General features: G+C 53.1%; 1 protein-coding gene across 1 annotated transcript in view; it reads right to left on the reverse strand.

The window, feature by feature from the left end:
- Positions 1 to 3886: 3886 nt before the first annotated feature.
- The window catches only part of otub1b (OTU deubiquitinase, ubiquitin aldehyde binding 1b), a 30966-nt gene continuing 12630 nt past the window's right edge, over positions 3887 to 22222 (reverse strand). Inside the window, exons 3-8 of the mRNA XM_073031396.1 lie at positions 12873 to 12971; positions 11052 to 11062; positions 10810 to 10929; positions 9316 to 9400; positions 4630 to 4824; positions 3887 to 4156 (exon numbers count right to left, since the gene is read on the reverse strand). Coding sequence (XP_072887497.1) covers positions 3959 to 4156; positions 4630 to 4824; positions 9316 to 9400; positions 10810 to 10929; positions 11052 to 11062; positions 12873 to 12971 — 708 coding nt within the window. The 3' untranslated portion in view covers positions 3887 to 3958. The remainder of the gene's footprint in view (positions 4157 to 4629; positions 4825 to 9315; positions 9401 to 10809; positions 10930 to 11051; positions 11063 to 12872; positions 12972 to 22222) is intronic.

The raw sequence follows: 22222 nt of genomic DNA on the forward strand, positions 1-22222 counted from the left end.
CATCCACTCTATCTGTGCCCTCTGATCCTAGACTCCCCCACTACAGGAAACATCCTCTCCACATCCACTCTATCTGTGTCCTCTGGTCCTAGACTCCCCCACCACAGGAAACATCCTCTCCACATCCACTCTATCTGTGTCCTCTGGTCCTAGACTCCCCCACTATAGGAAACATCCTCTCCACATCCACTCTATCTGTGTCCTCTGGTCCTAGACTCCCCCACCACAGGAAACATCCTCTCCACATCCACTCTATCTGTGTCCTCTGGTCCTAGACTCCCCCACTATAGGAAACATCCTCTCCACATCCACTCTATCTGTGTCCTCTGGTCCTAGACCCCCCTACTATAGGAAGCATCTTCTCCACATCCACTCTATCTGTGTCCTCTGGTCCTAGACCCCCCTACTATAGGAAGCATCTTCTCCACATCCACTCTATCTTGGCCTTTCAAGACGATAGGTTTCAATGAGACCCCCCCCCCCCCCCCAGTACAGACACTGAGCTGTCAAACACTCCTCATACCCAACCATTCTCTTCTGGACCGATTGCAGCACCAGCACATCCTTTCATGGATAGGGAGCCCAAAACTGCCGACAATACTCCGTGAGATCTGCCATACGCCTTCTAAAGCCCCAGCATTACATCTTTGCTTTTATATTCTCGTCCTCTGGAAATGGAAGCACCCAAGTCGATGCCGAAAAAGTTTGTTGATGTTTCCCCTGGAAGGGCTAATGGCCATTCTTCACATCTGACCACTCGCTCCCCTCTCTATCTTTGCCCCCCATAAGACACAGGAGCAGAATAAGGGCATTCATCCCATCAAGTTTCGCTTCCTCCTTCTCCCACACTCCCTCCTTGTTTCACTTCCTGCTTCACACAAACCCTCCATGCATTTTACCCCTCTCCTCCTCCTAAGCTCCTTCCCCCACACCTCTCCAACCCTACCTTCCCCCGATCTCCTTCACTTGAACAGGAGCAGGCCATTCAGCCCACTATATGCATGCTGACCACAATTCCAGTCTCCATCTCCCTCCATGATTCATATCCCATCATCCCCTGCACATGGTCTCCATCCCATCAATCCCTGCACATTCGTGTGTCTGTCTAAGATTTTTATACTCCTCTATCGTATCTGCCTCCAGCCCCACCCCGGCAGCTCATTCCACACACCCACCACTCCCTGTGTAAAATCACTCGCTCCGCACACCTCCTTTAAACTCCACCATCAATGCATGCCCTCTGGTGTTGGACATTTCAACCCTGGGGAAACAGACACTCCCTGTCTACTCTATCTCTGCCTCTCACAATCTTGTAAACCTCTATCAGATCTCCCCTCAGCCTCCGACACTCCAGAGAAAACAGCCCAAGTTTGTCCAGCATCTCGTGATAGCACACGCCCTCTAAACCGGGCAGCATCCCGGTGACCCTCTTCTGCCCCCTCCCCAAAGCCTCGACATCCCTCCTAGAGAGGGGCGACCAGAACTGTAAACAATATTCCAGATGTGGCCTAACCGGTGTTTATAAAGTTAACATAACCTCCTGACTTTTGAACTCTTTGCCTCGACTGATAAAAGCAAGAATCCATAAGCCTTCTTCACCATCCTCTCGACCTGTGTAGCCACCGTCAGAAAGCCCAGGACTTGGAACTCAAGATCGCTTTGCTCATTAAGACAGGTCAGAGTTCCCTGAGACTACCCTTTACAAGATCCAGTCTGTCGGTAGTGAGTGGCCGTTCCCACGAGACCCTCACTCCACTTCCTCCGCAGCTGGAAAACTCGCCCTGCCCAACCCCACGTGGGTGAAGCCACAGAAATCGACCAGACGCGCCGGTGGAGCGCCAGCAGAAACCCTTCTCGCCAGATGACCCCACCGCTCCCTCGGCAGCCGAGTGAATTCGGGGTTCCCGCCGTAACACCGACCAGCGATCGCCCAGGCCGCGGAGAGATGTCCAGGGAGGGTCTGGTGCTGTGGTGCGGGGGTTTGTTTTATTATGTTAAGCTCGGGGGAGGGGGCTGCTCTCTGGGAACAGTGAGGGGCTGAGAGTCATACACGAACGAGGGGCTTCCTGACCACCACCACCCCCCCTCTTCTCCTTGCCCATTTTGTCCTCCCCTACCCCTCCTATACCCCACTCCAATCCTTCCCTCCTGACTCCCCTCCATCATGCATCCTCTCCCCCTCTATATACCTCCACTAAGCACCCACCTCCCTCCCTTTTCCGTTCTTCTGCCCCTCTTCCCTGCAACCCTCCCTCCAACTCTCCTCTCACTCTCCAAATTCCCCAAACCCACCATTCTGCCTCTCCCACTTACCTCTCCATTGCCCCATCTCCCACCTCTCTCTTCCCCCCCTTCCACATCCTCGTCCCTTACTCTCTCTCCCCACACCTCATCACCCCCCCCCCCTTTGCTCCTCCCTCCAAGGTCCCCTCTCTGCTTTCCCTAAGCCCCTGCCCTCTTCCCGCAGTCCGTCCCCTTCCCACCCCGCCGACAGTAAGAGAAGAGAGGCCAGTTGGGATGGAGCCGGTTTATTAAAAGGGGGGGTGTGGGGAGGTCCTCGCTCGCTGCTCCCGACACATTGTAGCCCCCCCTCCCCCACAGCCGAGCCAGAGCAGAGCGGGTACCGAGTGGGGGGCCGTGGGGACCCTGAGACCCTCGCCGTGCCCATGATGTCACAGTCGAGCGTGGAGTGAACCCCCCCACCGCTACCCTGACTCCAGACCAGCAACCCCTGCCACCCAAAGCAAAGGGAAATGAGTGACCCCCCCACCTCCTTCCACCCGACTGGGCAGAAAAGAGTGGGGGAGAGTGAAGGGGGGAAGATGGCAGGAAGAGGGGGAGGGAAAGGAGGAGGGCAGCAGGCAGGGGCGGAGAGGGATGAGGATAGAGGTGGTGAGAGAAGCCAGATTGGGGAGGGTGAGGAAGGGGAACGGAGAGCGGGGAGAGGGGGGAAGGGGGCCGAGTAGCATCACACCGTGGACAGTGAGTTATCAGAACAGTCCTGGCAGTCCCAGCTCCCCATAGCCCAGGGACGGCCAGACTGTCCCCTGCCACCCACTTGCCAGGGGGAGAGTACACATCGAGCACGGTGCCGGGCCCGGTGCGGGCGGGGATGTGGAGTTCTCCTGATCGCTACCCCACCATGGTTCAAAGATTATTCACACCTCGTCCGCCGGTCAGGGCTCAAGGGGAGCTCCTCTACAGTGACTGGTATTCAATTGCTGGGACAATATTGTCTGCCTGAGTTTGCAGAGGGATTCAATAGGTGGTAGGAGGAGGGGGTCGGAGGCGGGGGTGGGGGGGGGCCCAATACGGAGGTGGTGACCGGAGGAGAGGGGATCAGAGGGTGGAGGCTATTGGGATAGAGACGGGAGGGGAGGGGAAAGGGGTGAGAGAGCGGGAGGATTTGGGGATTGACAGCAAAGAAACCATCTCAACTTCAGAAGGAAAGGAGCGAGTGAGCGAAGTGTGTGCAGGAGTAGAGGGGGAGGAAGGAGGAGTGGGAAGGGGAGCGGAGAGGGACAGAGAGGTGTGGGAGGGGAGAAAGAGGGGAGGGGGAGACAGGGTGGGAGGAGACATAGAGGGGAGAGGGGAGAGGGGGTGGGGGAGAGGGGAGAGAGGGGTGGGAGAGAGGAGAGGGTTTTGAGAGAGGGGTGGGAGAGGAGAGAGGGGTGGGGACAGGAGAGAGGGGTGGGGACAGGAGGAGAGATGGAGGGGGAGAGAGATGAGGGTACATGAAAGAGAGGGACATGCATGCATGGTAGAGTGTGTATACATGCATGTGTCTGTACATGCACACGTATGTGGGTGTGTATATGTGTGAGTGAGAGTGAGAGTGTGCGAGGCCAGCTCCCCCCAGTCAGTCAGACAACTTCAGTAACAAAGTGGGTGTGGGGAGTGGGGCTTCAGCCCATCATTTACAACCACGGAAACTCTGTACAAACACGAGCCGCTCTGCCTATTTATACAGGATGTCGTAATGTCCCGGCCTGTACAAGAGGAAGACGCGGGGCTCCGAGCCCTCGGGGAAGATGTGCTGGTTGGTGCTGTTGCCCTCGCCGCGGTCCATGTACTCCACGCGGATGGAGGTGTCCAGCGCCTGGGCCAGCGCGATGATGTGGATGTGGTCACTCTCCTTGGCCATCGGCTCCACCTCCTGCGGGCATTGTTCAGGGGCAAACACAGTCATTCAACTGCCCCTTCTCTCCCCCTCCCTCCCCAACAACCCCCACTGCCACCCTTCACCTTCCATAAACACGCACCAAGTAGAAAACAGCCATTCTCCCCATCGGCTCTATTCTAACCCACAGGCCAATCCAATTTCCCCAGGCTTTCTCTTCCTCCTCCACTCACTCTCATCCCTCTCCCTCCCCTCATCCTTCCTCCTCCCTCTCCCTCTCATCTCCTTCCTCTCCCTCCCCTCATTCCTTCCCCTCCACACTCCCACTCTCTTCCTCTTCGCTTATCCTCCCCCACCTTCCCCTATTACATCCTCCCCTGCCTCACTCCCCTCATACCTCCTCCTCCCCTTCCTTTCCCCTCATCCATCCTCATGCCCCCTCCCTCCTTCCATTCCATTCTCCTCCCCTCTCCTCCATCTCCTCTCCCCCGAGCCGCTCACACCCTCACCTGCTGGCAGAACTCTTTGACTGTCCGCCCGCCCTCGATGAAGTGCTCGAAGAAGCCGGACTCGCGCTGCAGGTAGCCCGAGGTGAGGAGGCGGAGGTAGACCACCAGGTAGTCCGACGTGCTCTGGTCATTGAAGGCCGTCAGGAGGTCGGCCAGGGAGCCCTGCTTCTCCACCAGCTCGATCACGTCCATGAACTGTCAGCGAGACAACACTCGAGGTCAGGGGCGGCACCTTGGGGTGGTGCGGGGGGGGGGGGGGGGGTTCTAACTTCCTCTGATCCATGTGCACATCTGTCAACAATGGCGATACTGCGCGGCACAGGATACCCCGGCCCCACCGAGCAACCCCAGCCTAATCACGGGTCATCAGCCTGCCAACCGGTACGTCTTTGGACCGTGGGAGGAAACCAGGGCACCCGGAGGAGACCCACGCGGTCACGGTGGCCCCCCCCCGCCCCAACAGCAGCTCACTGGAAGTTTGCTCGGCCCTGTGGGTTCCGTTTTCACCACAATGACCTCGTGTCTTCGAGGCGGGGATCCCTCCTCTCCCGGGGACGAGGTCTCTGGAGCTTCTGCTGCCATTTCTGTAGCTCGGGGTTTTTTCCAGGATGGGGTTGCTAGCCCCATACCCAACCCTCCTCCTTCCACAGCCGGGCTTGGGACTGCCCGTGGCAAAGTTATGTGCCTGCCTAAGAGTTTCTTAAACATGTGCACGCTCTGCCTATTTGTCCCTGGTTCACAGAGTAACAGAGCACAGTACAGGCCATTCGGCCCACAACATCATGCCGACCCTTAACCTACTGAGTACCCCTGGGGCTGTCCCCCTTAACAACGAGTACTCCTGTTTGAGTACTATTGGGGGGAAGCGATAGCGGACGTGCCTCTGGCACAAGAGTCTGGCCCTGTGTCTCAGAAGGGTAGGGAAGGAAGAGGAAGACAGCAGTGATAGGGGACTCGATAGTTAGGCGGTCAGATTCTGTGGATGCAGGAAAGAAACTCAGATGGTAGTTTGCCCCCCAGGTGCCAGGGTCCGGGATGTTTCAGATCGTGCCCACGATATCCTGCAGTGGGAGGGAGAACAGCCAGAGGTCGTGGTACATATTGGTACCAAAGACATAGGTAGGAAAAGGGAAGAGGTCCTGAAAACAGACTACAGGGAGTTAGGAAGGAAGTTGAGAAGCAGGACCTCAAAGGTAGTAATCTCGGAATTACTGGCTGTGCCACGTAATAGTGAATACAGGAATAGAGTGACGTCGAGGATAAATGCGTGGCTGAGGGATGGGAGCAGGGGGCAAGGATTCAGATTTCTGGATCACGACCTGTACAAAGAGGACGGGTTGCACTTGAATCCGAGGGGGGCCAATATCCTGGCGGGAAGGTTTGCTAAGGCTATTGGGAGAGTTTAAACTAGAATTGCTGGGGAGTGGGAACCGAACTGAAGATATGGAGGAAAAGGTGGGTTGGCTCACATGCTGCAACTGTACAGGGTACTGGTGAGGCCGCACCTGGAGTACTGCGTACAGAGGAGGTTCACCAGGTTGATTCCAGAGATGAAGGGGTTAACCTATGAGGAGAGATTGAGTCAGGGAGGTCACGCTGCAACTGTACAGGGTACTGATGAGGCTGTACCTGGAGTACTGTGTGCAGTTCTGGTCTCCGTACTTGAGGAAGGATATACTGGCTTTGGAGGCGGTGCAGAGGAGGTTCACCAGGGTGATTCCAGGGATGAAGGGGTTAACCTATGAGGAGAGATTGAGTCACCTGGGACTGTACTCTATGGAGTTCAGAAGAATGAGAGGAGATCTTATAGAAACATACAAAATTTTGAAAGGGATAGATAAGATAGAAGTAGGAAAGTTGTTTTCCATTGGTAGGTGAGACTAGAACGAGGGGACACAGCCTCAAGATTCAGGGGAGAAGATTTAGGACGGAGATGAGGAGAAACTGTTTTTCCCAGAGAGTGGTGAATCTGTGGAATTCTCTGCCCAGGGAAGCAGCTGAGGCTTCTTCGCTAAATATATTTAAGAAACAGTTAGATAGGTTTTTACACAGTAAGGGAATGAAGGGTTATGGGGAAAAGGCAGGTAGATGGAGCTAACTTTACGGACAGATTAACCGTGATCTTATTGAATGGTGGGGCAGGCTCGATGGGCAGGATGGCCGACTCCTGCTCCTATTTCCTATGCTCTTATATTCAAATAGAGAAAGCTTGTAGACAGTGCGAAAGGGAGGACAGGCAGGTGATAGAGAAGGGACGCGCTCAGACCGATGGTTTGAGATGTGTCTATTTTAATGCAAGGAGTATTATGAATAAAGCGGATGAGCTTAGAGCGTGGATCAGTACTCGGAGCTGTGATGTTGTGGCCGTTACAGAGACTTGGATGGCTCAGGGGCAGGATTGGTTACTTCAAGTGCCAGGCTTTAGATGTTTCAGAACGGACAGGGAGGGAGGCAAAAGAGGCTGGGGTTGTGGCACTGTTGATCAGAGATAGTGTCACGGCCTGCAGACCACCCAATAGTAACAGGGACATCGACGAGCAGATGGGGAGGATCAAAGGTATCTTCGGGTCCGTCCATAGGACACTCAAAGCTGCTGCGCAGGTTGTCTCTGTGGTTAAGAAGGCATACGGTGTATTGGCCTTCATCAATCGTGGGACTGAGTTTTAAAAACCGAGTGGTAATGTTGCAGCTATATAGGACCCCACTTGGAGTACTGTGCCTCACTACAGGAAGGGCGTGGAAGCCATAGAAAGAGTGCAGAGGAGATTTACAAGGATGTTGCCTGGATTGGGGAGCATGCCTTATGAGAATAGGTTGAGTGAACTCGGCCCTTTTCTCCTTGGAGCGACGGAGATGAGAGGTGACCTGATAGAGGTGTATAAGATGATGAGAGGCATTGATCGTGTGGATAGTCAGAGGCTTTTTCCCAGGGCTGAAATGGCTAGCACGAGAGGACACAGTTTCAAGGTGCTTGGAAAGTAGATAAAGAGGAGATTTTTACTGAGAGAGTGGTGAGTGCGTGGAATGGGCTGCCAGCGACAGTGGTGGAGACAGATACGATAGGGTCTTTGAAGAGGCCCCTGGATAGGTACATGGAGCTTAGAAATGAGTAATTTTACTTTGTCATAATGTTTAGGCCATTTGGCCCATCAAGTCTGCTCTGCCATTTCATCATGGCTGATACTTATTCCTCTCAACCCCATTCTCCCAAATCCTTTGACACCTTCACAAATCAAGGACCTCTGCTTTCAATACACCCAGGGACTTGGCCTCAACAGCCATCTGTGGGAATGAATTCCACAGATGCACCACCATCTGGCTAAAAGAAATTCCTCCTCACCTCTGTCCTAAATGGATGTCCTTCTATTCTGAGGCTGTGTCCTCTGGTCCTAGACTCCCTCACTATAGGAAACATCCTCTCCACATCCACTCTATCTATGTCCTCTGGTCCTAGACTCCCCCACTACAGGAAACATCCTCTCCACATCCACTCTATCTGTGTCCTCTGGTCCTAGACTCCCCCACTGTAGGAAACATCCTCTCCACATCCACTCTATCTGTGCCCTCTGGTCCTAGACTCCCCCACTATAGGAAACATTCTCTCCACATCCACTCTATCTGTGGCCTCTGGTCCTAGACTCCCCCACTATAGGAAACATCCTCTCCACATCCACTCTATCTGTGTCCTCTGGTCCTAGACTCCCCCACTATAGGAAACATCCTCTCCACATCCACTCTATCTAGGGCTTTCAAATTCGATCGGTTTCAATGAGATTCTCCCTCATAAACTCTGGTGAGTACAGGCCCAGAGCCATCAAACTCTCATAGTTTAATGCTTTTGACCCCAGGATCATCCTCGTGATCCCTCTCTGGACCCTCTCCACTGCCGGTACATCCTTTCTTTGATCCAAAACCTGGGCTACTGTACCTCCCTCTGCAAATGGATCCTCAAATTCCGAACTGGAAGACCACAGTCTGTGCGGACCGGAAATAACATTTCCACCTCGCTGACAATCTAACACAGGCGCACCTCAGAGACGTGAGAGCCCACTGCTCTCTTTCTCTCTCTCTCTACATCCAGCCGGCTAGGCTCAAACGCTATCCATGAATTGCCAATGACACAACTATTGCTGGCAGAATTTCGGACGGTGACGAGAGGGCGTACAGGAGCGAGATACACCAGCTGGTTGAGTGGGTGGTGCAGCATCAACCTCGCACTCAACGTCAGCAAGACCAAAGAGCCGATGGTGGACTTCGTTCCTCGGTATCAACACCTCTGAGGACCTCACCTGGCCCCAACATGTCGACGCAGCTATAAAGAAGGCAAGACAGCGGCTGCATTTCACTTGGCGCTTGAGGAGATTTGGTTTGTCACCAAAGACACTCGCAAATTTCTACCGATGTTACCATGGAGATCATTCTGACTGGTTGCATCAACTTCTGGTGTGGGGGGAGCAGTGGGTGGACTCCTGCACAGGGCAGATTTGGTCGAAATGACAATAGAAGTGACTTGACTTGACTTGGTTTTAAACCCGGTTCTGATTCCGATTTGGGGTCCAAAACTGCTTTCACATTACTCCAATTGTGGTTCGGCCCCAATGCCTCATCAAGCCTGAGTGTCAGGTCCCTGCGTATCTATTCTAGTCCTGTCAAAATGAAAGCAAACATTTCACCCAGCTCTCTCACCGTGTTGTGGAAGTCTTCGATGGTAAACTCGGTGAAGCCCTGGGTCACTAGGTCCTCTTTGCTTCTGGAGGCTATTGCCTTAAACCTGAGAAGGGAGGAGAACATCAGACTTCCCAGCGGATGGGAAAATCTATCCCAGCCCGGCAGGTAGACGCAGGCGTGGAGACCTGAGGGCAACACACACAAAGTGCCGGAGGGGACTCAGCAGGTCAGGAGGGGAATAGACAGTTTGGTCCAAGACCCTTCATCAGGACTGGAAAGGAAGGGGGAAGTTGGCAGAATGGGGGGTAAGAAACTGGGAGGTGATGGTGGAAAAGGAGGAGTCTGATAGGAGAGCGGACCACGGGAGAAAGGGAAGGAGGAGGGGTGCTGGGGAAGGTGATAGGCGGGTGAGGAGAAGGGGTGGGGGAACTGAAAATAAGAGGGAAGGGGGAGGGGGGAAATTTACCAGAAGTTGGAGAAATCAATGTTCTAAGGCCAGGGAGGGAGGGGAGAACTCATGGGTGTGGAGGATGGGGAGGGAGGGTGTGGAGGAGGGCTGGAGGGAGGAGGACGCCACGGGCGTGGAAGAGGGGGAGAAGGAGAGCTGGGAGGACCCCCATGGGTGTGGAGGGGGGCTGGAGGAAGGAGGGAGGACCCTGGGGTGTGGAGGAGGGGGGAGCGAGGGAGGAGGACCCCACGGGCGTGGAAGAGGGGGAGGGGAGGGAGAGGGAGGGAGAAATACACAGGTGTGGAGGAGGGCTGGAGGGAGCAGGGAGGACCCTGGGGTGTGGAGGATAGGGAGGGAGATGTGGAGGATGGGGAGGGAGGGAGGGAGGTAGGAAGGGGTGGAAGGAGAAGGAAGGAAGATGAGGGAGGGAAGCATACAGAAGGGAGAGGGAAGGGTGGAAGAGGGGGGAGGGGTGGAAGAGGGGGAAGGGTGAGAGGGAGGGGTGGAAGAGGGGGAAGGGTGAGAGGGAGGGGTGGAAGAAGGGGAGGGGTGGAAGAAGGGGAGGGGAGGGAAGGGTGAGAGAGGGAGGGGTGGAAGAGGCAGAGGGGAGGGTGGGAGAGGGAGGGGTGGAAGAGGGGGAGGGGAGAGAAGGGTGAGAGGGAGGGGTGGAAGAGGGAGAGGGAGGGGTTGGAAGAGGGGGAGGGGGAGGGGAGGGTGAGAAGGAGGGGTGGAAGAGGGGGAGGGAGGGGTGGAAGAGGGGGAGGGGGAGAGAAGGGTGAGAGGGAGGGGTGGAAGAGGGAGAGGGAGGGGTGGAAGAGGGGGAGGGAGGGGAGGGTGAGAGGGAGGGGTGGAAGAGGGGGAGGGAGGGGTGGAAGAGGCGGAGGGGAGGGTGAGAGGGAGGGGTGGAAGAGGGGAGGGGGAGGGTGGGAGAGGGAGGGTGGAAGAGGGGGAGGGGAGGGAGAGGGAGGGGGAGGGCCACACTGGTGCGGAGGAGGCTGTGTAAGGGGGCTGGAGGAAGGAGGGAGGGAGGACCTGGGGAGTGGCGGAGGAGGAGGGGCTCGTACTTCTGTAGTTCTTTGCTGTTGTCCAGGAGTGCCTCGAGGTGAGCAAAGCCGAAAGCCCGGTAGAAGCAGTTCCCGTCGGGCCGGGTCTTGCGTATGCAGCAGTACCGATTGTTGCAGGTCCTGTTCGGGGGGGAGCAGAAGGACGGACATCAGGGGGGGGGGTGCCACCTGGAGGGGGAGGCTCCACAGCACACACTGGATCCCTCCCCTCTCCCCCTCAAGATCACCCTCCTCTCCATCACCGATGAGGATCCTCGTTGGAGTTTCACCCTGCTCACTCAACACCGCGCGGTCTCCCACCCCCTCTATCCTCCTCTCTCCCTCCAGCCCCTCAGAATCTCCCTCCTCACCTCTTCCTCGGAGACCAGTCCTCCTTCCCACGGACCCATGGCACCTCCGTCCTCTCTCTCTGAGTCTCCCTGCTCCCTGGATTCCTCCCAGCCATCAGGGAGACCCTCGTCGGGCCTGTTCTCTCCTTTGCTCCCCTCCCTCGGGGAGACCCTCATTGATGTGTCGGGGGGGGTGTTGTAACAGCGGTAAGGCTGAGGCAGAGACCGACAGCCTCGGTGCTGCCCTCTGGTGGTGCTGGCTCAGTGCTGCCCTCTGGTAGAGCGGGCACTCAGAGAAACACAAACCGTCCGCCGGGGAACCCAGCCCTCGCCGAGTTTAACCCTCCACAGACGCAGTGTGGCCCGCTGGCTGCCTCCAGCAGACTGTTTGCCCTTCCGGACTTTAGCGTTGGCAGCCTCTTTCATCGAGCTTTCAACGTGGGGGGAATGGGCCCACAATATAGGCCAACACACCCAGTGCAGTTCTGAGGGGGGGGGGTCACACCGTGGGAGGGTCGGTGCTGAGGGAGGGTCACACCGTGGGAGGGGCGGTGCTGAGGGAGGGTCACACTGTGGGAGGGTCGGTACCGAGGGAGGGGACACACCGTGGGAGGGGCGGTGCTGAGGGAGGGACACACCGTGGGAGGGTCGGTGCTGAGGGAGGGACACACCGTGGGAGGGTCGGTGCTGAGGGAGGTTCACACTGTGGGAGGGTCGGAGCTGAGGGAGGGTCGCACCGTGGGAGGGGCGGTGCTGAGGGAGGGTCACACCGTGGGAGGGTCGGTGCTGAGGGAGGGTCGCACTGTGGGAGGGGCGGTGCTGAGGGAGGGTCACACCGTGGGAGGGTCGGTGCTGAGGGAGGGTCGCACTGTGGGAGGGGCGGTGCTGAGGGAGGGTCACACCGTGGGAGGGTCGGTACCGAGGGAGGGACACATCGTGGGAGGGTCGGTAGCGAGGGAGGGACACACCGTGGGAGGGGCGGTGCTGAGGGAGGGACACACCGTGGGAGGGTCGGTAGCGAGGGAGGGACACACCGTGGGAGGGTCGGTGCTGAGGGAGGGTCACACCGTGGGAGGGTCGGTGCTGAGGGAGGGACACACCGTGGGAGGGTCGGTAGCGAGGGAGGGACACACCGTGGGAGGGGCGGTGCTGAGGGGGGGTCACACCGTGGGAGGGTCGGTGCCGAGGGAGGGACACACCGTGGGAGGGTCGGTAGCGAGGGAGGGACACACCGTGGGAGGGGCGGTGCTGAGGGGGGGGTCACACCGTGGGAGGGTCGGTACCGAGGGAGGGTCGCACTGTGGGAGGGGCGGTGCTGAGGGAGGATCACACTGCCAGCCCCTCCTCCATGTGTGTGCCCAGCTGTCCCTGGGGAAGGAGCAGGGTCCACGGACACAATGGGCGATTTCCAGGAATGGGGGAACTGTCAGGGGCTCGGATGCTTCGTAGACAGTAATAATAGCATTTTAATTTGAAAATATAAACTATTTATGTACTATTGGTAGTAATTCAGGTGTAGAGCCACCGTACATTAACCCTTTCATTCCCAGTGTCACTCTCCCGAACCTGCTCTGGACCCTCTCCGAGGTACGTTCCAGGCAGGAGAATGGTTCAAACGTGGGCGGAGACTACTCGGCCCACCAAGCCTGTACTGGCCCTCCGGGAGAGCAGTCACATTTGGCTGCCCACTGCCCACAGCCCAGCCTTTCGCGTCCCTTGTTCCCGAGCTCTCACCTTGACCTTTAACTGGTAAACCTGGTCATCTTCCGCATATTCTTTGTAGAGCACCGACAAGTCCAACTTGTCTGACACCAGCGGGTTCGTCGTCGCTATCTGAGGGAGAGGGCGCAGTGCTGAGGTTTTAGAAGGCATTGGTCAGACCGCAACCCAAAACCTAGAGGGCGCAGGTTTAAAGTGAGAGGGAAAGAGATTTAAAAAGGACCCAAAGGGCAACTTCTTCACCCAGAGGGCGGTCAGTGTATGGAACGAGCTGCCAGAGGAAGTGGCCGAGCCAGGGGCATTAAAAACACTAGGAGGAGCATCACACACAAAATGCTGCAGGAACTCAGCAGGCCGCCAACCCTCATCGGGAGTAAAAAGGAAGGGGGGGGAAATGCCAAATTAAGAAGGGGAGGGGGACAGGGAGGAGGACGAGCTGGACGGTGATAGGTGAAGAGAGGTGGGTGGGGGGGGGGAACGGAATTGGATAAAATGGGAATGCTGGTTGGCACTGACGAGATGGGCTGAAAGGCCTGTTTCAGAGCAGTGTGACTCTGCGGAGCTGACACCGAGGGGGAGAGATCGGACTGAACAGTGGGCACCAGGTGGGAATCCAGACGGGGGTAATGTTTGGTATGCAAGGCCCTTCTCACCGACCTCCAGTCAATCAGCTGTCTCTCTCAACAGGCAAACACCTTCAGAACATAGAAAACCTACAGCACAATACAGGCCCTTCGGCCCACAATGCTGTGCCAAACATGCACTTATTTTAGAAACTGCCTAGGATTACCCATAGCCCTCTATTTTTCTAAACTCCAAGTACCTATCCAGGAGTCTCTTAAAAGACCCTATCGTATCCACCTCCACTACCGTCGCCGGCAGCCCATTCCACACACTCACCACTCTCTGCGTAAAAAACTTACCCCTGACATCTCCACTGTACCTACTTCCAAGCACCTTAAACCTGTGCCCTCTTGTGCTAGCCATTTCAGCCCTGGGGAAAAGCCTCTGACTATCCACACGATCAATGCCTCTCGTCATCTTATACACCTCTATCAGGTCACCTCTCATCCTCCGTCGCTCCAAGGAGAAAAGGCCAAGTTCACTCAACCTATTCTCATAAGGCATGCTCCCCAATCCAGGCAACATCCTTATAAATCTCCCTTCCCATGGCTTCCACGTCCTTCCTGTAGTGAGGTGACCAGAACTGAGCACAGTACTCCAAGTGGGGTCTGACCAGGGTTCTATATAGCTGCAACATTACCTCTCGGCTCCTGAACTGAATCCCACGATTGATGAAGGCCTGTACTGTATGCTTTCGTAACCACAGAGTCAACCTGCTTAGCAGCTTTGAGTGTCCTATGGACTCAGACCCCAAGATCCCTCTGATCCTCCACACTGCCAAGAGTCTTACCATTAATACTATATTCTGCCATCATATTTGACCTACCAAAATGAACCACCTCACATTTATCTGGGTTGAACTCCATCTGCCACTTCTCAGCCCAGTTTTGCATCCTATCAATGTCCCACTGTAACCTCTGACAGCCCTCCACACTATCCACAACACCCCCAACCTTTGTGTCATCAGCAAATTTACTAACCCATCCCTCCACTTCCTCATCCAGGTCATTTAAAAAAATCATAAAGAGTAGGGGTCCCAGAACAGATCCCTGAGGCACACCACTGGTCACTGACCTCCATGCAGAATATAACCTGTCTACAACCACTCTTTGCCTTCTGTGGGCAAGCCAGTTCTGGATCCACAAAGCAAGGTCCCCTTGGATCCCATGCCTCCTTACTTTCTCAATAAGCCTTGCATGCGGTACCTATCAAATGCCTTGCTGAAATCCATACACACTACATCTACTGCTCTTCCTTCATCAATCTGTTTAGTCACATCCTCAAAAAATTCAATCAGGTTCATAAGGCACGACCTGCCTTTGACAAAGCCATGCTGATTGTTCCTAATCATATTATACCTCTCCAAATGTTCATAAATCCTGCCTCTCAGGATCTTCTCCATCAACTTACCAACCACTGAGGTAAGACTCACCGGTCTATAATTTCCTGGGCTATCTCTACTCCCTTTCTTGAATAAAGGAACAACATCTACAATCCTCCAATCCTCCAGAACCTCTCCCGTCCCCGTTGATGATGCAAAGATCATCACCAGAGTCTCAGCAATCTCCTCCCTCGCCTCCCACAGTAGCCTGGGGTACATCTCATCCAGACCCGGTGACTTATCCAACTTGATGCTTTCCAAAAGCTCCAGCATATCCTCTTTCTTAATATCGACATGCTGAAGTCCACTGTAAGTGATCCCTACAATCGCCAAATTATTTTTCCATAATGAACACTGAAGCAAAGTCTTCATTAAGTACCTCAACTATCTCCTCCAGTTCCATACACACTTTCCCACTGTCACACTTGATTGATCCTATTCTCTCACGTCTTATCCTCTTGTTCTTCCTGATCTAGGTGTGGAACTCCATCCCATCTAAACCATTTGCTCTAGGGAGATGACAATCAATATTGGGGAAATTAAAATTTCCCACCACAACAACCCTGTTATTATTGCACCTTTCCAGAATCTGTCTCCCTACCTGCTCCTCGATGTCCCTGTTACTATTGGGTGGTCTATTAAAAACACCCAGTAGAGTTATTGACCCCTTCCTGTTCCTAACTTCCACCCACAGAGACTCCGTAGACAACCCCTCCATGACTTCCTCCTTTTCTACAGCCATGACACTATCTCTGATCAACACGCCCCCACCTCTTTTGCCTCCCTCCCTGTCCTTTCTGAAACATCTAAAGCCTGGCACTCGAAGTAACCATTCCTGCCCCTGAGCCACCCAAGTCTCTGTAACGGCCACAACATCATAGCTCCAGGTACTGATCCACGCTCTAAGCTCATCCGCTTTATTCATGATACTCCTTGCATTAAAATAGACACACCTTAAACCATCGGTCTGAGAGCGTCCCTTCTCTATCACCTGCCTGTCCTCCCTCTCACACTGTCTGCAACCTTTCTCAATTTGTGAGCCAACCGCCTGTTCCTCCATCTCTTCAGTTTGGATCCCACCTCCCAGCAATTCTAGTTTAAACTCCCCCCAAAAGCCTTAGCAAACCTCCCTGCCAGGATATTGGTTCCTGTTGGATTCAAGTCCTTTTTGCACAGGTCACGGCTGCCCTGAAAGAGGTCCCAATGATCCAGAAATCTGAATGCCTGCCCCGATCCACTCCCTCAGCCACACACTTATCCTCCATCTCACTGTCGCGTCTGAGTACTCTGTTCCCTTACTCTTGACCTTGTCTGCATGCTTTTATGTTATGCAGTTAGCTTAACGCTTCACAGTACAGCAGACCCGGGTTCAATTCCCGCCGCTGTCTGTAAGGAGTTTGTACGCTCTCCCCATGGACTGCGTGGATTTCCTCCGGGTGCTCCGGTTTCCGCTTTCCAAATAAGTACCGGTCAGTAGGTTACTCGCTCATTGTAAATTGCCCCGTGATTAGGCCAGGGTTAAATCGGGATTGATGGATGGTGCAGTTCAAAGGGCCGGAAGGGCTTATTCCATGCAGTAACTCAGTGAGTAAACAAACCAATAGATAGATCGATAAATAAACAGACAGACAAATAAACAGATAGGGTCCAGGACGTCTCTGAGCAATTGCAGAACATTCCTGAAGGGGAGGGTGAGGGTCGTGGTCCATGTTGGTAGCAATGTCATAGGCAGGAGAGGGGCAGAGGTCCTGTCAGTGAGTTTAGGGAGTTAGGGAGGGGGCTGAAGAGCAGGACCTCCAAGGCGGTGATCTCTGGATTACTCCCGGTGCCACGAGCTAGGGAAGGTCAGAACAGGAAGATAGCGCAGATGAATGAGTGGCTGAGGAGATGGTGCAGAGGGCAGGGTTTCAAGTTCTTGGATCCTTGGAAGCTTTTCTGGGGAAGGGGGGGGACCTGTTCAAGTGGGGCGGGTTGCACCGGAACTGGAGGGGAACCAATACCCGGGGAGCGAGGTTCGCTAATGCTACTGGGGAGGACGTAGTAGATTTTCAGGGGGGAGGGAACCGAAGTGAAGAGGCAGAGTGGGTGGTTGGAGCACAAGTAGAGACAGCCTGTAGGGAGTGCGTGAGGAAGGACAGGCAGACGCTAGAGCAAAGTTGCACTCGAGTGGCCTGATGGTTTGAGATGTGTCTATTTTAATGCAAGGAGTATCATAAACAAGGCAGATGAACTTGGAGCAATAGATGCAACTGTGATGCTGTGACCATTACAGAGGCCTGAATGTCTCAGGGAAAGCAAAGGCTTTCAGAAAGCCTTTGATAAGGTACCACATAGGAGATTAGTGGGCAAAATTAGAGCACATGGTATCGGGGGTAGGGTACTGACGTGGATAGAACATTGGTTGGCAGACAGGAAACAGAGTAGGGATTAACAGGTCCTTTTCAGAATGGCAGGCAGTGACCAGTGGCCTACCGCAAGGTTCGGTGCTGGGACCGCAGCTGTTTACAATATACATTAATGGTTTAGATGAAGGGATTAAAAGTAACATTAGAAAATTTGCAGATGACACAAAGCTGAGTGGCAGTGTGAAATGTGAGGAGGATGTTATGAGAAAGCAGGGTGACTTGGACAGGTTGGGTGAGTGGGCAGATGCAGTTTAATGTGGATAAATGTGAGGTTATCCACTTCGGTGGCAAGAACAGGAAGGCAGATTACTATCTGAATGGTGTCAAGTTAGGGAAAGGGGAAGTACAACGAGATCTAGATGTCCTTGTTCATCAGTCACTGAAAGTAAGCATGCAAGTACAGCAGGCAGTGAAGAAAGCTAATGGCATGTTGGCCTTCATAACAAGGGGAGTTGAGTATAGGAGCAAAGAGGTCCTTCTGCAGTTGTACAGGGCCCTGGTGAGACCACACCTGGAGTATTGTGTTCAGTTTTGGTCTCCAAATCTGAGGAAGGACATTCTTGCTATTGAGGGAGTGCAGCGTAGGTTCACGAGGTTGATTCCCGGGATGGCAAGACTGTCATATGTTGAAAGATTGGAGTGACTGGGCTTGTATACACTGGAATTTAGAAGGATGAGAGGGGATCTGATTGAAACATATAAGATTATTAAGGGATTGGACACGCTAGAGGCAGGAAACATGTTCCCGATGCTGGGGGAGTCTAGAACCAGAGGCCACAGTTTAAGAATAAGGGGTAGGCCATTTAGAACAGAGTTGAGGAAAAACTTTTTCACCCAGAGAGTGGTGGATCTGTGGAATGCTCTGCCTCAGAAGGTAGTGTAGGCCATTTATCTGGATGCTTTCAGGAAAGTGTTAGATAGAGCTCTTAAAGATAGCAGAGTCAAGGGATGTGGGGAGAGGGCAGGAACGGGGTACTGATTGTGGACGATCAGCCATGATCACAGTGAATGGCCGTGCTGGCTCGAAGAGCCGAATGGCCCTACTGTCTATTGGCTGCTGAATGCGCTGGGCTTTAGATGTTTCGGCAAGGACAGGGAGGGAGGCTAAGGAGGTGGGGGAGTAGCACTGCTAATCAGGGATAGCATCACGGCTGCAGAAAAGGAGGAAGTCATGAAGGAATCGTATACTGAGTCAGTGTGGGTGGAAGTCAGAAACAGGAAGGAGGTTTTTTATAGACTCCCAATAGTAACAGAGGCATCAAGGAGCAGACAGGGAGGCAGATCCTGGAACGATGCAACAATAATACAGTTGCTGTGATGGGCGATTTTAACTTTCCTAATATTGACTGGCATCTCCTTAGAGCAAGGGATTTAGATGGGGTGGAGTTTGTTAGGTGTGTTCAGGAAGGTTTCCTGACGCAGTATGCAGATAAGCCAAACAGAGGAGAGGCTGTACTTGATCTGGTGTTGGGAAATGAACCTCGTCAAGTGTCAGATCTCTCGGTGGGAGAGCATTTTGGAGGTAGTGATCACAACTGTATCTCCTTCGCCATAGCGCTGGAGAGGGATGGGAGCAGACAATTTGGGAAAACATTTAATTGGGATGGGAGAAATTATGATGCTATTAGGCAGAAAATTGGGAGCAGATATTCTCAGGGAAATGCACAGCAGAAATGCAGCAAATGTTCGGGGAACATTTGCATGGCGTTCTGCATCAGTGTGTTCCACTGAGGTAGGGTAAAAGAGCCACGATGTACAAAGGATGTAGAAGATCTAGTTAAGGAGAAAAGAAAAGCTTACGAAAGGTTCAAGAAACTAGAAAAGTTAGAGCTCTAGAAAATTACAAGGATGCCAGGAAGGAGCTTAAGAATGAAATCAGGAGAGTGAGAGGGGCCACGAGAAGGCCTTGGCGGGCAGGATTGAGGAAAACTCCGAGGCATTCTACAAGTATGTGAGGATGAGCCGGGTGAGAATAGGCAGACGCAGCCGGGATTCGGCAGAGGCAGGTCCTGTTTGACAAACTTACTGAAACTCTTTGAGGATGTATTGAGCACAGTGGATAGAGGGGAACAGATGGATGTTATTTACTCGGAAAAAGTGCCACATAAAAGACTTTTATCCATAAGATAAGGATGCGTAGAGTTGGGGGTGATGTACTAGCGTGGACAGAGGATTGGATAACCAATCGAAAGCAGAGAGTTGGGATACATGGGGACTCTGGTCGGCAATAATGGTGAGCGGTGTGCCACAGGGGTCAGTGCTGCGCCCACAGCGATTTACGATATACATTAACGATCTGGAAGAGGCGACCGAGTGTAGTGTATCTAAGTTTGCTGATGACACTAAATCGAGTGGGAAAGATACAGAGAATCTGCGGAGAGATATCGATAGGTTAAGCGGGTGGGCAAGGGTCTGGCAGATGGAGTACAATGTTAGTAAATGTCAGGTCATCCACTTTGGAAGAAAAAATTAAAGATCAGATTATTATTTAAACGGTGAAAGATTGCAGCATGCTGCTGTGCGGAGGGACTTGGGAGTGCTTGTGCATGAATCACAAAAGGTTGGTTTGCAGATGCAGCAGGCTATCAAGAAGGCAAATGGGATGTTGGCCTTCATTGCTAGAGGGATTGAATTTAAGAGCAGGGAGGTTATGCTGCAACTATACAGGGTACTGGTGAGGCCGCACCTGCAGTACTGTGTGCAGTTCTGGTCTCCTTACTTGAGGAAGGATATACTGGCTTTGGAGGCAGTGCAGAGGAGGTTCACCAGGTTGATTCCAGGGATGAAGGGGTTAACCTAAGAGGAGAGATTGAGTCACCTGGGACTGTACTCACTGGAATTCAGAAGAATGAGAGGAGATCTTATGGAAACATATGAAATTATGAAAGGGATAGATAAGATAGAGGCAGGAAAGTTGTTTCCACTGGTAGGTGAGACTAGAACGAGGGGACACAGCCTCAAGATTTAGGGTAGAGATGAGGAGGAACTGCTTTTCCCGGAGAGTGGTGAATCTGTGGAATTCTCTGCCCAATGAAGCAGTGGAGGCTACCTCAGTAAATATATTTAAGACAAGGTTAGATAGATTTTTGCACAGTAGGGGAATGGAGAGTGATGGGGAAAAGGCAGGCGCGATCTTATTGAATGGCAGAGCAGGTTCGACGGGCCGGATGGCCGACTCCTGCTCCTGTTTCTTATGTGATAGACCAGTCAGGTGTGATAGTGGAAACGTGTGCATGGAGTTGGAGGAGGTAGCAGAGGTACTTAATGAATACTTTGCTTCAGTATTCACCAGGGAAAAGGACCTTGGCAACTGTAGGGATGACCGAAAGCGGACTGAAATGCTCGAGCACGTAGACGTTAAGTAAGAGGACGGGCTGGAGCTTTTGAAAAGCATAGAATCAGACAAGCCGCCAAGTCTGAAGAGATATACCCCAGGCTTCTGAGGGAAGTGAGGGAGGAGATTGCTGAGCCTCTGACGATGATCTTTGCATCATCAATGGGGACGGGAGAGGTTCCGGAGGGTTGCAAATCTCATTTCCTTATTCAAGAAAGAGAGTATAGATAACCAAGGAAAGTATAGATCAGTGAGTCTTACTTCAGTGGTTGTTGAAGATCCTGAGAGGCAGGATTTATGAGCATTTGGAGACACATTATCTGATGAGCGATAGTCAGCATGGCTTTGTGAAAGGCCTTATGAGCCTGATTGGATTTTTTGAGGATGTAACAAAACACATTGATGAAGGTAGAACAGTAGATGTAGTGCATATGGATTTCAGCAAGGCATTTGATAAGGTACCCCATGTGAGGCTCATTCAGAAAGTAAAGAGACATGGGATCCAAGGGGACCTCGCTTTATGGATCCAGAATTGGTTTGCCCACAGAAGGCAAAGGATGACTATAGATGGTTCATATTCTGCGTGGAGTTCAGTGACCTCTTTTAAGTCTCTTTTATGAGACTCTTAGATAGGTACAGGGAGCTTAGAAAAGAAGAGGGCTAAGTGGTAGTTCCGCAGGGATCTGTTCTGGAACCCCTTCTCTTTGCGATTTTTGTAAATGACCTGGATGAGGAAGTGGAAGGGTGGGCCAGTAGTTTGCTGAAGACACAAAAGTTGGAGGTGTTGTGGACAGTCCGGAAGGTTGTCAGAGGCTACAGCGGGACAGGATGCAGAACTGGGCTGAGAAGTGGCAGATGGAGTTCAGCCCAGATTAAGTGTGAAGTGGTTCATTTTGGAAGGTCAAATTTGCACAGAGAATATAATATTAATGGTAAGACCACTGGCACTGTGGAGGATCAGAGGGATCTTGGGGTCCATGTCCATAGGAGACACAAAGCTGCTGCACAGGTTGACAGTGTTGTGAAGAAGGCGTATGGTGTGTTGGCATTCATCAACCGTGGGATTGAGTTCAAGAGGCGTGAGGTAATGTTACAGCTGTATAGGACCTTGGTCAGACCCCACTTCTGGTCACCTCACTCCAGGAAAGATGTGGATACTATAGAGAGGGCAGAGGAGATTTACGAGGATGTTGCCTGAATTGGAGGGCATGCCTTATGAGAATAGGTTGAGTGAACATGACCTTTTCTCCTTGGAGCGATGGAGGATGAGAGGTGACCTGATAGAGGTGTATAAGATGATGAGAGGCATTGATCGTATGGGTAGCCGGAGGTTTTTTCCCAGGGCTGAAATGGCTAATGTGAGGGGGCATAGTTTTAAGCTGCTTGGAAGTAGGTACAAGGGGGATGTCAGGGGTAAATTTTTCAGTGAGTGTGGTGGGTGCACGGAATGCACTGCCAGCAACGATGATGCAGGCGGACACAACAGAGTCTTTTAAGAGACTCTTAGATAGGTCCATGGAGCTTAGAAGAGGGCTACGTGTTAGGGAAATTCTAGGCAGTCTCTTGAGTAGGTTACATGGTTGGCACGACCTGAAGGGCCTGTAATCTGCTGTAGGTTTCT

The sequence above is a fragment of the Hemitrygon akajei genome, chromosome 28 (genome assembly GCF_048418815.1).
Source record: "Hemitrygon akajei chromosome 28, sHemAka1.3, whole genome shotgun sequence".
NCBI classification, from domain to species: Eukaryota; Metazoa; Chordata; class Chondrichthyes; order Myliobatiformes; family Dasyatidae; genus Hemitrygon; species Hemitrygon akajei.